This window comes from Myxocyprinus asiaticus, chromosome 6 (genome assembly GCF_019703515.2).
Source record: "Myxocyprinus asiaticus isolate MX2 ecotype Aquarium Trade chromosome 6, UBuf_Myxa_2, whole genome shotgun sequence".
In the NCBI taxonomy this organism is placed as follows: Eukaryota; Metazoa; Chordata; class Actinopteri; order Cypriniformes; family Catostomidae; genus Myxocyprinus; species Myxocyprinus asiaticus.
The window spans coordinates 19781235-19797761 of NC_059349.1; the positions used below are offsets into that span (position 1 = coordinate 19781235).

General features: G+C 37.3%; 1 protein-coding gene across 1 annotated transcript; it reads right to left on the bottom strand.

The window, feature by feature from the left end:
- Positions 1-1419: 1419 nt before the first annotated feature.
- On the bottom strand, positions 1420-15977 carry LOC127442432 (lysine-specific demethylase 4A-like). The gene is made up of 22 exons (XM_051700466.1): positions 15826-15977; positions 13409-13562; positions 13134-13309; positions 12940-13054; positions 12637-12830; positions 12419-12468; positions 12194-12297; positions 11884-12021; positions 11547-11767; positions 11215-11369; positions 10641-11086; positions 9210-9318; positions 8960-9132; positions 8137-8326; positions 7336-7412; positions 7106-7161; positions 6809-6917; positions 5208-5396; positions 4068-4238; positions 3863-3982; positions 3472-3564; positions 1420-2763 (listed from the first exon to the last, which is right to left on the bottom strand). The coding sequence occupies exons 2-22, from the start codon at positions 13535-13537 to the stop codon at positions 2623-2625; spliced, it is 3156 nt and encodes a 1051-aa protein (XP_051556426.1). The 5' UTR covers positions 13538-13562; positions 15826-15977; the 3' UTR covers positions 1420-2622.
- Positions 15978-16527: the final 550 nt, after the last annotated feature.

Here is a 16527-nt window from a genome sequence, read left to right on the forward strand (position 1 = left end):
TAGGAAGTTGGAAAATCTGAATTTCTGAGTTGAATGAAATGCAGCATTAGTTCCAATGCTAATCAAACACACCTGCTTGTAATTTTCAAGTAATCCTAAAGATCTTGATTAACCTGTTAAGGGATGTTTCAATAGGCATGGTGCCAAACTGTATTTGGACAGTCGCCCTCCAGGAATGAAGTTAAATTGCCTAGTTGTAATGCTCCTATAAATTAAAATGGATTTGAATTTAAAACTTAGAACAGTCTTAAAGTCAATATAAAATAAACATTGACCCTATTTTCACAACATGGGGGTGCTAAAAATCAATATGTAGGCATACAATTTATAAACTGACAGTTCCAGAAACTTCTGGAATCACAAAATTAATTATGATTAATGAATCTATTGACACTCCTCATTTCCAGGTGGAGGGGGCCTTCAAATATTGTCTTGGACAATGGGGGGCCTTGGAGTAAAAAAGGTTGAGAACTACTAATTTCATTAACTCCTGGTTTTATGAATCATATTCCAGTAAGTAACGCCCACTTTTTTTGTTGATCCAGTCAATGCCTGCCCTACCATTTTTCTTGTTGAATATCCTGTTTAACACACTGGATTATGTTAGTAAAATGAGTTGATGAAGGCCGTTTCATGTTGACTTTAAAGCATAAACACGCACTGGATTAAGTCCAACAAGCTGATAATACAGTTTGCTCTGACCTGTACCCAAGGACATTAGTCTCTACAAACTTTTATCTTGAATGCTCAGGATGTCCCCAAAAAACCCATGAGAGAAACTGTTAAGTCTAGCTGGCATGCTGTAATTAAGATGTCCACTTAAATGAAAATAATGTACAGAGACAAAGACATAAAACTAGCCATGATGATATACAAACAGCCTCTGACAGGGCGCTGAGCATATGGAGTCCATTACTTGATCACAAATTATATGATTACTTTGCATAATTATCCAATGTAACTTAATTGGCAGAGCCAGGTAACTGTCGACTCAGGCATCCTTCACAAGAATATTTAAAACTAAGTCAAGTAGAAAAGCTGGCATGGAATAACACATTCACCTCATTAGCTCCTCCACACTTTTGCAAACCACGGCACTTCTGGGAATAACTTAACTTGTTCTCGGAGCTTGATTCAAAAACACTTAGTGAAACAAAAACATCCCTGAGGTGCTAAAGATATGATTTCTCTATGGAATTCAACAGGTATAAATAAGTAAAGCACGTTTGACCTGGTTGGGAGTAGGTGGCAGCTTCTATGTGTATGTATATTGTATTTTCAACATTATAACAGTGAATGCATAAACTTCCGTGAGAAAGGGGAGACAGAAATTGACCCAAAGTATATAACAAGACAGGTCATAAAGGGTGCGTATGAAAGCTCTCATGTCAATTAACTCATACTTGGAAGGCTGAAATCAGACAAATAACAAAGATGCTCATGGGGATGGGAGGCATTTTTTTATTTAAAAATAAAGTTTTTAGCCTTAAATTAACAATGTGGATCTAGAGTAAAAGAGAAAGGCGTGTAATGCCAAGTAACTGCACAAAACAACTAAAGACAAGGATCTGGGAATGATAATGCTATACAGCTAAAGGAATCTCCACAAAATGCATTTTTAAAATAATGTAGGTAATCGAAACCAGGCACCAGTCTTGGCACTCTCCAAATGGAGCACTTTGAGAGGTTACCTTCCCTGCCTTAAGTATTATTGAACTGAAGAAATATAAACATGTCGATGAGTGCACCATTTTGACCATGCCTGGCCACAAATTATTCTGTGTTGGCATAGAAATGCAACTAAGATTAGAAAAAGTATAGAAAATCTTTCTCTAACACATACATTTATTTTTACAAAGTAACTCCAGAACTAATATGAAATCAGGAAATTTGCATTCCTTGCACTTCAGAAATATAAATTAAATAAACCCGAACCAAACCAAAGCATAGGTAAATGTGAGTATGAAGCTACATTTTTCTAGAATGTTCCATCTTTACAGTAGATCACACAAAAGAGCTGCTCATACTAATAAAGACTAGATTCATCCATGAGATTCAGATATTGCAAAAGCATTTAAAAACTTAAAAAAGCAGTCTGATGGTCTAAAGGTCTGTTCATGTGCAGTCAACCAGTGGGTCTGCAGGGATGGGATTAAAAAACACAGTTGAAACATTACTACCATCTGATTGATGATAGTGGGAGTTGGAGAGCCGTTCAACACTCCTACCGAGCCTGAGCCATTTGTGTGCTGTCTGAACAAACAAACGCCCTTACACAAGACATGCCTGTTCTATTGGATTGAGTTAATATTCCATTGTTGGGAATCTCATTGGAGCCTTAGCCGACTGCAGATATTATTGTTCACAGTAAGAACACTTCTGCAATAATTCGTACTCAGCGTGAAGGTCTAAAATTTTATCTTGATGTTTTATAAAACAAAAGGCTCTGTGGTGGAAATGTATTTGCATTTGTTCCATTGTATGATTTCCTGTTTGTCCTCTTAAAACATCAAAGCATCTGGTCCAGCCTGTTTGTCTGTATGTTATATTTTTAATGAAGCTGGTGTATTGATATGTTTGTTGACCCATGTAGTTTGTGGGGACTTGGTGATTAGGAATAATTTACTCCATGATGGCTCTGTAGACGAATGGTTCAATGTAGTCCTCCCTGTAGCGAGAGTTGATCACCCGCTGTCTTTTCGAGTCCTGCTTTACCTCCTTCTCCACAAACACTCCTTTGAAGCGCATGTCCGATGCCACAGACTAGAGACAGAAAAGTATACACTCAATACTGTGTCATGACAACTTTTATTATCCAGTTTTTATAGTGAGGAAAAAGTACTAGCGATGCACAGATGCACTTACCAATTATCGGTAATGGCTGATAAGATTGTGTTTAATAAAAATATATAAAAAAAAGTTTAATAATCATAAGCCCTTATTTGGAGTGGATTAGTTTTATATGGGGACATGGGGTAATGTAGTAATTGATTATTTTAATATCGAGTGAATCGACCACATCAGTGATTTTTATGGAGTGCTCGTTCCAGCGGTAGAAAAAAAATTACAGCATCTTTTACCTTCAATAAAATGGTAAATAACCCCATGTTATACTAATCCTGTGCAAATTGATAAAAAGGGTAATTATTTATTATCCAATCTCATTTAAAAAAAAAAAAATAAATAAAAAAAATAATAAAATTTTTTATTTTTGCAATGTTTTATGTATGGAGATGCTCCTGGATGCTTTTTTAACCTTGTACCCGAAGTTTATTGTGTAGTGTAGTGTGGAGATGCATGAGCCTGAAGATGCAATATGAAAACATCAAGAAAATGCAAACCATAGCCTAGCCTAGCATATGCTTCGTCCAATACATTAATAACCCATGAGGTGGGACCTCCTTCAAAGGATTTAGAATATTTCTGTCATTGTTTTTTTTTAAATGCCATGCTGGCAGGAAATCAACTCACCAGGCGTGCCTTAACACGTTTAGGCAGCTCCTCATCCAAACTGTACACGTCTTCCCTCTTAACAGTACGCTGGGAGTCGTCCTCAAATTCCACCTGGAAAATAATTAAGAGTCATTTAAAAATCAACAACCACAATAAAGGCCAACATCATGGAAAAAGACAAAGACATTATTGTACCTTTTTATAATGTGGATATGTATGGTAGTGTATGCTATGCTATTATACTTTAACTGTATACAGTGTATAGACTAGTCACCTTTCTTCTACTTTACAAAATAACAGTCCTCAGTATACACTGAAAACAGTGATCCTTCTAGCCTTGCCGCTGTGGCTGAAGTGCAATGAACTCTAACCCATATTTTGAGTGCAAGTATGTTTGTTGTTCTCTGACCTGGTACATTGGGATAAAATGAGCGGCCACAAATTTGGCTCCATAAATCAGACCATCTGTCCAGCGCACTTGAACTACGTCGCCCTCTGGTGGTGGACCGAGCTGCTGACAGTCCCTATTCTGAGAAATAAAGTTAAAAATTGCTTCAGAACACTACACTTCAGAATTGACCACCAAATGTTCTTTCAACCTGTGTGGGTCTTACCACTATGTCTTCAGGGAACAGGTTGTCACTGAATGAGCCATCATCAAAAATGACCTCATAGAAGGTGGCTTTGGTCAGCTCAACCACCTCACAATGGTAGTATCGGCCGTTTTTGTGCTTGCAGATGACTTTTTGTCCATTCTCCAGCTCCCGCATAGATGCCTTGTTGCGCTGAAAATGATCACATCAGAGATCAGACCAGACATAAAGCACCACATATCACTTGCAGGCAACTTAACAATAGTGCTCAAACATACTGGATTAACTGCAAGAGAATAACTTATCCTTATGTTTGAAACATATTCATCACCCTGAATAACAAAACAATATCAGGTGATGGTAGAAACATTTACTGTAAATACATACTGGCCTAAAGAAGAGAATTACACCCTACTAAACCACACAGGTGGGCCAGCTACTTTAAAACCTCGTGTAGTATAGAGCAGTGATTCTCAACTGGTTTTGCTTCAGCACCCAGATTTTACATTGGATATCAAATGGCAACCCAACACAGTACCAATTTTATTTACCAAACAAAAGTATAAATAAAAATGTACTTAAAACCAAACAGTGATATTTATTCATATTAAAACAAACTGCATTGGCCAAACAACATACAAACTTACTAACTAAATAGGAAAACTGACAATTTTCTAGAAGCATAAACAACAGCAAAAGTGTGATTTAACAACCTTATATATGGAACAAACACTGGGCCTAATATTGTATCAGTATTAGCCATATTGCCAAGCCACACAAAAATGTGCACACAAAATACCATAAAGTTTGGCCAGATGCTAAATGTGTGACGTCAACAACAAATTAAATGGGAAGCATTTTCTTCTCCTTTTTGAAAGTTGATAAGCCTATATATTTAGCTATCCTAACGATGCACAATGGTATGGTTTATTGCATTTTATTATCTACATTTAACTCATTATTTTCCCTGCTGTCAGAGCAGACCTGTGACCCACCAGTTTAGAACCACTGGTGTAGACTATTAACATTTATTATTGTACATGTCATAACATGTAGGTAAAGGCAAACAAAGTGGACAGCGGGCACATGCACGTATGATTTAGGCCATGAAATAAACTGGATCCTTCATCCTGGATGTATTACAGTGTGTTGTGTCTGTACCTCCATGTGTGTGCCACCCTTGTGTCTCCAGCAGGTGAAGTAGACAACGAACGGCCAGTCATCTGGGTGCATTTGAACTCCAGCTGCCTGCGCACAGGTGGGGTGAAAGGAAGTGGAGCAGCGGCCATGAGAGCACTGCACGCAGCCACCTGCACTCATCTTCACCCACTTACGACAGTACTGGCATTTCTACAAAGAAACATGTTTTTCTTAGTTATGTCTTTGAAAATGGAAACATGAAATCATGACTTTGGTTTAGGCTATTTATTTGACATCTTTTGCCTACATGTAAAATATATACGATTTCCAAGACAAAATCCTCTATAATACTGCTTAAAGGAATTGTTCACCCAAAAATGAAAATTCTCTCATTATTTACTCACCCTCATGCTATCCCAGATGTGAATTACTTTTTCTTCAGCAGAACATAAATGAAGATTTTTGGAAGAATATTTCAGCTCTGTCGGTCCATACAATGCAAGTGAATGGAGGCCAGAACTCAGAAGGTCCAAAAATCACATAAAAGCAGCATAAAAGTAATCCACCCGATTTCAGTGGTTAAATCCATATCTTTAGAAGTGACATGATAGGTGTGGGTGAGAAACAAATCAATATGTAGGTCCTTCTTTTTTTTTTTTTTTTTTTTTACTATAAATCTTCACATTTGACCAGCCCCGACCAGTGGGTGGAGATACACACAAAGACTGTGAATCGCCAAAAAAAGGACTTAAATATTGATCTCTTTCTCACCCACACCTATCATATAGTTTCTGAAGATATGGATTTAAACACTGAAGTTGTATGGATTACTTTTATGCTGCATTCATGTGCTTTTTGGACCTTCAGAGTTCTAGCCACCATTCACTTGCATTGTTTGAATCTATAGAGCTGAAATATTCTTCTAAAAATCTTTGTTTGTGTTCAGCAAAAGAAAGTAAGTCATACACATCTGGGATGGCATAAAGGTGAGTAAATGATGAAAGAATTTTCATTTCTAGGTGAACTATACTTTAAACAGCAGTAGACCTACACATACCAGCAATGTAAGGGAGTAACTAACTAGAAAGTTGATATTAACTTGTAATTTTTAAGTGGTGTGACAGTAATTCTTTCAACTTCCAATACATAACAGTGTAGCATGGAGAAATATTTAGCATGAATTAAGTTTTTTTTTCTTTCGTATTGTAGAAGCATTCAGAAATCAGATAGATTTTAGTGAATTAGTTTATTAAAAAGAAAAACAATAATTTGAGTCATTTCTCAATAGATGTCCCTGCATGGCATTTTATGTCAGTTTTGTAGTAAAATAAGTATTTAGATAAATATTGTTTTCACAATGACATTGATTAAGTTACATCAATTGGGGTGTTTTGTACTTTTATGTATTATTTTGTGTAAATGTGCGTGTTCAAGTTTGATGCATTCACCCTAATTGAGATTCTCATTGTTTTAGTGACGATAAATACTGCTCTGAGTTTTAAAATAAATTATTTAATCTACTTTCCATGTCCATCAACACTGTATTCAGACTGAGTTACTACAATGCTGCACTGGAAACGCATACAAAATAAAGACCTTTTCTGTGCAGCTTGAAAACTCACCAGCTTGAACCTCTGAATTGGGATTCTACTGAGATCAACAGGACTACGGTCTGCAATGTTCACAAAGCGAGCCTCCTGCACTGCTACAGCACACAATACATGAACCCACCTGCAACAAAACCACATTTTCCTCCTTAGCAGGTTTCATCAGTGCCTGAGGTACAACCCTTTGACATGCTGTCAGCAGCTCAGAGAATCAGTGCACAAAAGTGTCTTTCAACTGAGAGGGACGTGTATAATTGAAAATGTCTGGTCTTGACCATGAAGTGCTCCACCAAGAGGCACCTAGCTACTTACTTGTCATTGTTGGCCTTCTGCAGAGCTCCTCCTCGGAGAGAGCATAAACAGCAGTCCTGAGGGATAGACACAAATACTCAGCAACTGCACTGGGAATTCAGCAGCTGAATGCAGGTAGGAGTAACTGGAAAAACCTAGTCATGCTTTACATTAAAGTGTGATGTGAAACTCTAGCAGAGTTTTTGGAGACACGAAACTAACTGTAGCTGTATGCAAATGGTCAAACTCACCTGAGCAATGGCGTTAGCTTCACAGCGGGAACACCTCCACCCGTCCAGCTTTGTGTCACGAGACACTCCGTAACAACCTGTAGACAAAGAATCTATTGAAATCCATTTTTTGGGTAGCTGACAAATAACAGACAAACTTTTCTTGTGCAACATCAAGATTTTAGGTTAAAATTAAAATCAACCTATAAAGAAATGTGTATGCTTGGATGATGCAACTGCTCCCCACTTTTCACCCATTTTTAATCACCTTTTAGTTTTTAACACTTAAAGTCAAGTAAATAAAAAAGGCATTTGCAACCCATTCAACTTCTGTTATGTGACATTTCAAAGAGAAACAGGATATTCAATGAGAAATAAAAGTACAGCGGGACTTGATTTTATCCATTGGAAATTGGTTGGATCCAGAAAAGCTGAATACATGTTTGCAGGGGAATGTGGAGGAATACTACCTTCCTGAAACATCGCTAGCACCCACTTTGGGGAGGCTTTTTGGCCAGCATGTGAACGATGAATGTAAAAATCATCAAGAGTATCTCTACATATCCCAATGTAACGCTTCTTTTTAAAGAAGTAATTTATCTACTTTATTAAATATTTATTTACTATTGTCGTAAATTTACGTTAACGTTAACCAGCAATTCATTACTGTGTTAACAATTTTCAAAGTTTTAGAAAGGTTTCATTAGACACAAGATTTCATTAAAACAATGCCTAAATAGCTGTTAATGTGTATTAAGTAATTCAACACTGTTTAAACTGCTTTCACTGCACATATTCCAGCAATTTAAATGAACTGCTTACTGAAATGTACGCGCACACTGCACACAGAGCAGCTGACGAGTCTGCTTGTGCAGTCTTCCTCCAGATGAGGGGTGGACAGGTGTCCCTCAGAGCTGCCAGTGAAGCACATCTCTGGAATCAGTGGTTTGCTCCTCTGCTGGTCTTCTCCTTCAGCTGCAGAACTGCTCTGACTCAGGCTGATAACATCACTCTAAACGAAAGAACCGCCAAAGTGATGGTTCAGCGTACCACTGTCTTTCAGTGCTTCTAAATGGCTGTTCACTTATTACCTCACCAATGAAGGGATAATTACTTTGTCAAATTTCATAATGTCTTCAATACATTTTACGCTGCTAAAAAAACCCAAAACAGATTGCACTTCTGTTTGGGGCTGTCGATGACTCAAAAATTACACACTGCAGCTTTAAAAGTGATGTGTGTAATTTCTATTCCTTTAGTGGCATCAAACCAAATTAGAAAATGTATAATTGTTTTCAAACAGATTGTTTTCTCTCCTCATCTTCTATTGGTCAGACAACTATACAGTCTTGCACAAAACTGACACCATTGGATGATAAAATATTGCTGTGGGCTGGTTGGGATGCTCAAAGTGACAGTTCAATTTGACAGTTCCACAGTGTTTACACTTTTAGGATATCAACCTACCAATGGATTACTTAAAGTGTCTCTCCATATTAAGCTCAGATATGAGAAAGTATTTTAACATCAAACAAAAATGACACAGATCACATTTAAGGCACTAAACCCAATTCTGAAATTTGAGTAATGAGGCACCGTAGTTTTAATGCTGAAGTATAATATAATGACAATAGTATAGTGATACCTGTTCGTATGTGTGAAAGATACTACAGATTGCACAGTATGGAGGCTGCTGGCCCATGCGCAAATTGAAATCCTTCTCAGCCCTGAAGTTGCGTGGCTTGCTTTGCCACATGGGAGCGAGGAGTCTGGCCCAGGGATCGGTTTCCTCTTGCTCAGCTACCTGTTCCTGAATCTCTGAGGGGTGAAGGAGTTAATAAGAGAGGATACATACAGCTACATAATGATGAATGAACAGTATCAAGAAAACTAACCCTCGTTAACGGAGCTCTCTCTGAGCAGGGGATGAAAGCGGGGCAGCTCACTCAGCGGCTGCAGTTTTCTCTTCATGCTCTTGTTCTCTTTCTCACCCTCAATTTCATGCTGAGGAAAGAAAGAGTAGTTAAAGGGATATTTCACCCAAAAATTAAAACGTTCTCATCATTTACACTTTCTTTCTTCTACTGAACACAAAGAAATTTAGAAGAATATCTCAGCTCTGTAGGTCCTTACAATTTAAGTGAAAGGTGGCCAGAAATGTAAAGATCCAAAAAGCACACAAAGGAGCATAAAAGTATTCCATAAAACTCCAGTGGTCTTAATCCATAAGTAATCCATATCTTCAGAAGCGATGTCATAGGTGTGGGTGAGAAACAGATCAATATTTATATAATAATGTCTCCACTCAAATTTTGAAAGTGGAGATCTATGATTTAAAAAAGGACTTAAATATTGATCTGCTTCTCACCTATACCTATCATATCGATTCTGAAGATATGGATTTAACCACTGGAGTCTTATGGATTACTTTTATGCTGCCGTTATGCAATTTTTGGAGCTTCAAAGTTTTGGTCACCATTCACTTGCACTGTATGGACCTACAGCGCTGAGATATTCTTTTAAAAATCTTCTTTTGTGTTCAGCAGTCGAAAGTAAGTAATACAAATCTGGGATCACATTATGGTGAGTAAATGAGAGAATTTCCATTATTGGGTGAACTATTCCTTTAATATTTTATGTAATGCAAAGACATTCATAGATTTAAGAGGTCTTAAAGGAGCAATATGTAACACTGACATCATGCATTTAAAATGGGTACTGCAGTCCGTATTCAAAATATTGGAGAGAGTTGTCTCCCCCACCCCTCCTCCCCAGACTCGAAACTCACGTGGGTTGCCAGGTTGAGGACACGCAATAGGAATAAGCAAACTGACAATGGCAAGCGACGAGCCTTTTACTATAAGTTGATCAGCTAATGTATACGTTTGCAATGTTTTTATTGTTTGCAAATTATAAACCAGCTCATGTGGATTTTTTATATCACTGTCAATGTTAGCTAGATGTATTGCTGGCTTCCATGGCTGCAGCGCGCTGTGTTTGCCCACTAACATGTTTCAATTCTGGCAACCTGGGGTGTCGAAATACTATTGGGAAATGGGCTGTGGGCGGGATCACACAGGCCAAAACACAAACAGAAATTCCGGCCCAGAATTGATATTTCAAAGTAGAATATACTGGCTGTAGCATTGTTTTCGGAGAAGCCAATTTTTCAACTTAGCATGTTTCCTAAATCTCTGATAACATATCATGATCATTTTATGCTTTAATACAGAAAATATTTGACATATTGCACCTTTAAGTGTCCTAATAGTTTTTGAGGCCACTGTAGCTCAAATCTACACACTTAAGGCAACAGAGTAACAAACCTTGACTGTGTTTGCTTCTGGCACGTGCAAATTTGGCCTCACATCTGGTTTGGTGTCTGGCTCTTTGAGATCTCCTGTGGATTTCTCTGTGCTGAGATGTTGAGGTTTAAAGAGTGTTGATCTGGCTGCATAGCTGTGAACCTGCAGAGCATCTGAAGGACTCAAAGTTCGATGAAAGAGAAGGCTTGCCACTCCTGGTTTGGAGGAAATCTGTGGCACAGCCGACAGGCAGTGAGGGGCAGTAGGGACAGATGCTATAGAGAGATGATGCTTTGGGAATGGCTGTGGACAGACTGGGGATGGTGGACTTGGTTTAGCAATAGAGTTTGCAGCACCGCAACTTGTGTCCTTTACATACTCCCTAGATGAAGTGCTTTTGGAAACTGGAAGCATCTTTATATTAGTCAAACCCTTCAGGGACAGCAGGTTCTCTTCGTTTTTCAATTCTGAAATGAAATGAATTTTGTTTTTTCCACATTCACATCAGATACATTTTAAAAATTATTTCTATGATAAAAAAATTCAAGTGCGAAACTTGAACGGTGTAAATTTAGACCATAACTACAGAAAATACCTCCATACTGTCTGCTTTGTTCTGTAAATGGAGACAATCTTCCTTTCTTTCCATATTCAGCCTCCTCATCATTCGTTTCACTCTTTGGAAGAACTTCATCAGGTAAATCCAGACACACTCTGTGTCTTTTTGTTCCTATTCTTTGTTTGGCCAGGCTAATTTAACGTATTAACAAAACAAAACAAAAAAAGCAACATTTTAGGTTAGACATTGATATTTACAGTATATTCAAAATTGCAGATATATTTAGATAGATCTTATATGAAATTCTTTGGAATCACTATGTGCAAATAAGCAGAAAAACAATGTACGCAACAGCATTTAGTTTTCACCTCTTCTTCTGCCCCTCACTACTTTGGTTGTCAATGCAGATTTCCTGACTGACAATTTTTCCAGCCTCTCCACCTAGAAACTCAGCTGCCTCGGGCGTGGGCTTGGAATGGTCAATGGGTGCATTGTCCTTCCCCAGCAACCACAGCTCGTAACGTTCAGGCTGAAATTTCTTTACAAATACATCCATGGAGATCTTCACCATGTCTTTCCTACAAGAACACTGAGGAAAATACAGAAAGATTGAGTTACTGTGCTAAACAGACTTTTTTTTATATGATAATGAATGCTTCTTCAGCACACTGATAAACAGGATATAGAAACATTTTATATTTTCACCAGAATGGCTTGCTTTCCGTAGTCAATCCATCGTCTTGTGGCAAAGTTGGTTGATTCAGCACAGTTGAAACCATGGTTGAAGCCCGCATGATAGCCATATGGGAAAGTCACCATAAACTCCCCAGCCTCCTGAGTGATCTAAAAAAAAAATTAGGACCATGATGTCACCAAACTTCCTCATACATGAAATAACAAATTCATGCACCCAGTGATGATGAGACAGTTTTGAACACAAAAAATTCTGAAAACAGATTGAAAACAAGTGATCAGTGGGACACAATGCACTCACAATAATATGCAAACACCCTACCTTTTCAAACGGAATCCCATACTTCTTCAGAATTGAAGGAGAAATAAGAGTCATCTTGTGTCTGAGAAATGCTTCACAGTTTTGTGCACTTCCAGGGAAAAATCCTGGGGAAGATTACATGCAACATTGTCTAAAGTAGTTACGCATGAACGAATGAATTAAAATGAATGAAGTGTAATGAATTGAGGATGAAAAAGGCTGTAAATTGGGCCTCTGCCTCTTTACCTTTTGCTAACCGCTCTAGTCTTTTCCCATGCTCCGGAGGCACGCAGTACCTGTGAGAACATTTCAAATTAATTGACCACTAGGCATCAGGACAGACATTTACAACAAACATCTATATGCCTAGGGACTGACATTTCACCTACAAATTAAATTTTTCTATCAAGTCTTTATACAGACTGCTTTCCAGTCAAAGCCATAGTTTTTACAAGCAAATTTACCAGGACTTTGGTTCACCAAAATGCAAGTAATTAATGCTGTAGAGATCCATGTCCTCAGTATGCCAAGCGAAAGTGGTTTTCCACATGCCAAAGTAGAGGTAGGGTGTGTTCACTCCCTCTATAGTGATAGCACTTTCATGCTCTACAGTGTCGAGTATGGTATTCAAGTGCCCCACATTCCATTCTTTGATATCCTGCATGAGGTGAGAAAAAAAACAATGACTCCGTTCAAAAGAGAGAGCACTCAAAGCAAAACTGAAACCAAATAATATTCCTTTAAATTGCTTAGAAGTGTTTACTCACTGGGTCATAAAGGGTACCATTTACATCGGCTCCATAAATGGGGGGGTTAAAAGTTACATTTTTCCAGTACTTTCTTTCAAGCTCTTCAAAATCATCATATCGAGGGCTGCAAAACCTCAAATAAAAAGAGCAGGTGTGGTTACAATTAATTTCCACAAGAAAATGACCAAAGGTTTGGTTCAAACAAAACTTACTTGTCACTGTTGGCCGTTTTGCGAAACTCTTTCACAGTCATTGCCTTCTTTTGGATGTTGTACTGCGTGAACAGCCCTGACTGTCCAGTCACAACCTGCTGAATCGGCGCAGGTATTATCAGGTCATCAATGTCATCGTATGAACGTCTGGGTTTCCAGTTTTTGGGGGGGATGATCTGTAAGCATGAAAAATCAAGAACAACACGCATGGCAATGTGAATTAGTTTTTGACAGGATTAGCTTTATAGACTAGCATAGTATTTTTTCCCTCTTACCTTAGCCAGGCCTGCCTTATGTGCACCTTTTGACTCCATGTACGCAATGTAAAGGTTGAAGTTCATGAATTCCTCAACAGTGGGGTAAAATGTCATAATACCCCTAGAGGCCAGCGTGTCAGAGGCCATATTGACTGACCCGAGTCCCTATTACCTGTTTGAAGAAAATTATAAGGACTGAAATCTCAATGAACAGCTAATGTAAAAACAATATATAGGTAGTTGACACATATTTGTGTCCATCAAGATTTTAGATTAAAATTTACATGAATGTATAAGGAAGTGTATATTTCATGTCCTGTAAATGGTCACCATTTCTTTTACGTTTTTAACCCTATAACACCACCTGTATCAAATTTGATATGCAATTTTCTAAAGCCTGTGCATCATTAACAATAAAAATTTTACCAAAACTCCTGTTGTCTGTCTTGAACTAAATATCTGCTGCCACCTGATGGATGTTTCCAGGCATTTCTTGATGGAAAATTATTTTAATTTTTTCTTCCAAAAATCTCTGCTTTTGTATTGCATGCACTATTTTTTTTTAAAAAATTTTTTATGTGAAATCTTTGCTGATTTTAATAAAGTAAAAGTGACAGTAATTATTATATTGTCACTGCTATTTTAAAATGAGTATTTGCTGAACATATGCAACTTGTATTTGGTTAAAATTTTGTATATTATTTTATTGAAAACACCCATTGAAATCCATGTCATCAAATATGCCATCAAATATGATACAACAGGCTTTTGAGGTATATCTCTCAATCACAATTACATTACATTCATGACCACAAAAAAAAAAAAAAAAACAAACAAAAAAATAATAATAAATCAAAGCTTTGAAAATTCGGACATATACATTTTATAAGATGTGTTAAAGTGTGAACTAATATTTCTGTGTATTTTCATATATGCAGCCTGCTCTATTGTTATAAAGATCTCATTATTTTACATTACAAGCTATTATGATGTCATCTTACTATAATTTCCTGAGACCCAGCGAAAAAAGTTTTACAATTTCCTTTTTTTAAATGTCAATATGGTGTTTGGTGCATAAAATACATACGATAAAAATTGTTTATTGAAAATTTTTTATTTTATTCATATTGTATTTGATGTGCTGAATTGAACTGTGATAAATTTCAATCCATATTTATAGACCAAGCAGAGGAAGTTGTCATGGCCAAACTCTCAAATATCTGATATGTCTGAAAAGCCCAGGGAGTCCTCTGATAATATTCCAAGATTTACCGTAGCATGTATGGGCTAAGAAAAACTTAAATAACAAATGTCCTAGACAAAAATGAATTGCTGGGCCTCAGGAGGATAATGACCTTTAAAGCCTAACGTATCAAATATGTTAAATAAAACGTTTTTTTTACCATTTTTTTTTTTTTTTTTTTTTGTCTAATGGTACTAGAAACATTTTAAATGTCAAAACATTATTTTCTGACAATTCTTTCATATATCAGGCTTTACAGGGTTAAACTATATTTAAAAATGCTGTTTGAAATAGTTTTCGATGGGAGTATAGCATGTCACATCTAAGATAATTGCAAAATGCTGGGACATGACAATGTGCATTTCTGTACAAAGCATGCATGTTTCTAATCTATGCTATTTATTTAAAAAAATCTGTATTATATTATAAATAAATTACATGCTGTATTATAAGGCTACACGTGACATAAAATCAAGGGTTCAGTCATGTTTAAGCACTAATAATATTTGAGGGATGACTACAATGCTATTATTATACGGATTTCCCAGAGAATCTGCCACTATAACACACAATTAATTTACACCCCAGACGTGACATAATTATTGGCTTCCTGAGTTTCATAACACTCCCACTGATCCGAGTAAACCACAGCTGTTGCATGTCAAACAGTCAAGTTTAAAACAGCACTGTGTGTAACACATCAAACCATTAGGCAAACCACTGTTGAACCGCATTTTTCCGAAATGGCCTTGTGTGCTCATGACAGAGAGACAAAACACTCATATTGTTAGAGCAAAGCATGTTCAGTGTACACACAATTCAGGCCACGCCCCATATGCACAAACTTCGGTGCTGATTGGTCGAGGCCTGCGTCTCTTTAACCGTCGTGTGGCTAGGCTAACGAGTTAGGCCAAACGTCAACATTATCAATTTTAAAAGCAACATATACGCTTAAAAATGAAAATTATACAAAGTACACGACACGGTGTGAAAATTCTACATGGTACAATTGTCTAAACTAATATAAAATTAGCATAACTTGGTAAACTATCTGTTGGTTGCTGTAGTGTAAGTGCAACGGTTGGTTCTTCCGAGCTAACAACTTTACCACTATTAACAATGAATTTAAATAGTTAATTATCGGAATAGTGTATATGTGAAAATAAAAACAGTTTAATATACAAACACTTACCGACTTTATCGAATAAAACCCTAATAGCTGCCCTCAACCTTCGTAGAGATGTTCAGCTAAAAGCAGATGCTTCCCTTGACAAACCTCCATTACATCGCGCGCAGTGCGCATGCGCGCACGGGAATTGTTTACTATTATTGGTCCACCCACGCCATAGTCACCATAGCCAATCAAATCACGGTCACGTTTACAGTAGCCCGCTGTCTTCCGTACACTGTCATTTTGTCCCTCTTTGTAGCCTTTTTCACATGAATCGGAAACTATGTCACCGCAGGGTAAAGCTACTTCCGCATGGCTTTGCGGCTATTATTTTCGATACATTTGCCTCGAATAACTCTTCCAGCTCGTACCTCTTCCGTATGGTCTGTTTTCCAACGACTCACAATATAATGTACACAGAATTTATCATCTTTTCCCAGCTGATTCGGCTACAGTCTCTTTAGAGTTTCTATGCTCAAATGCAGTGCTGGTGTGGTTTCTTCACCAGCTCCCATCTCATTACGATAAATTAATTTGAAAAAGCTTGATATACTCCCAGCACAGATGCAAAAATACAAAGACAATTCACTATATCTCACTGAACCTTGTATTAGACTCCCAAATATGTTAAATGCAGTATAAGGGTACATTTACACGACAACGATGTACTAAAAACGGAAAAGTTTTTCCTTTGCGTTTTTGAAATGTTTCGCGTTCAGACGA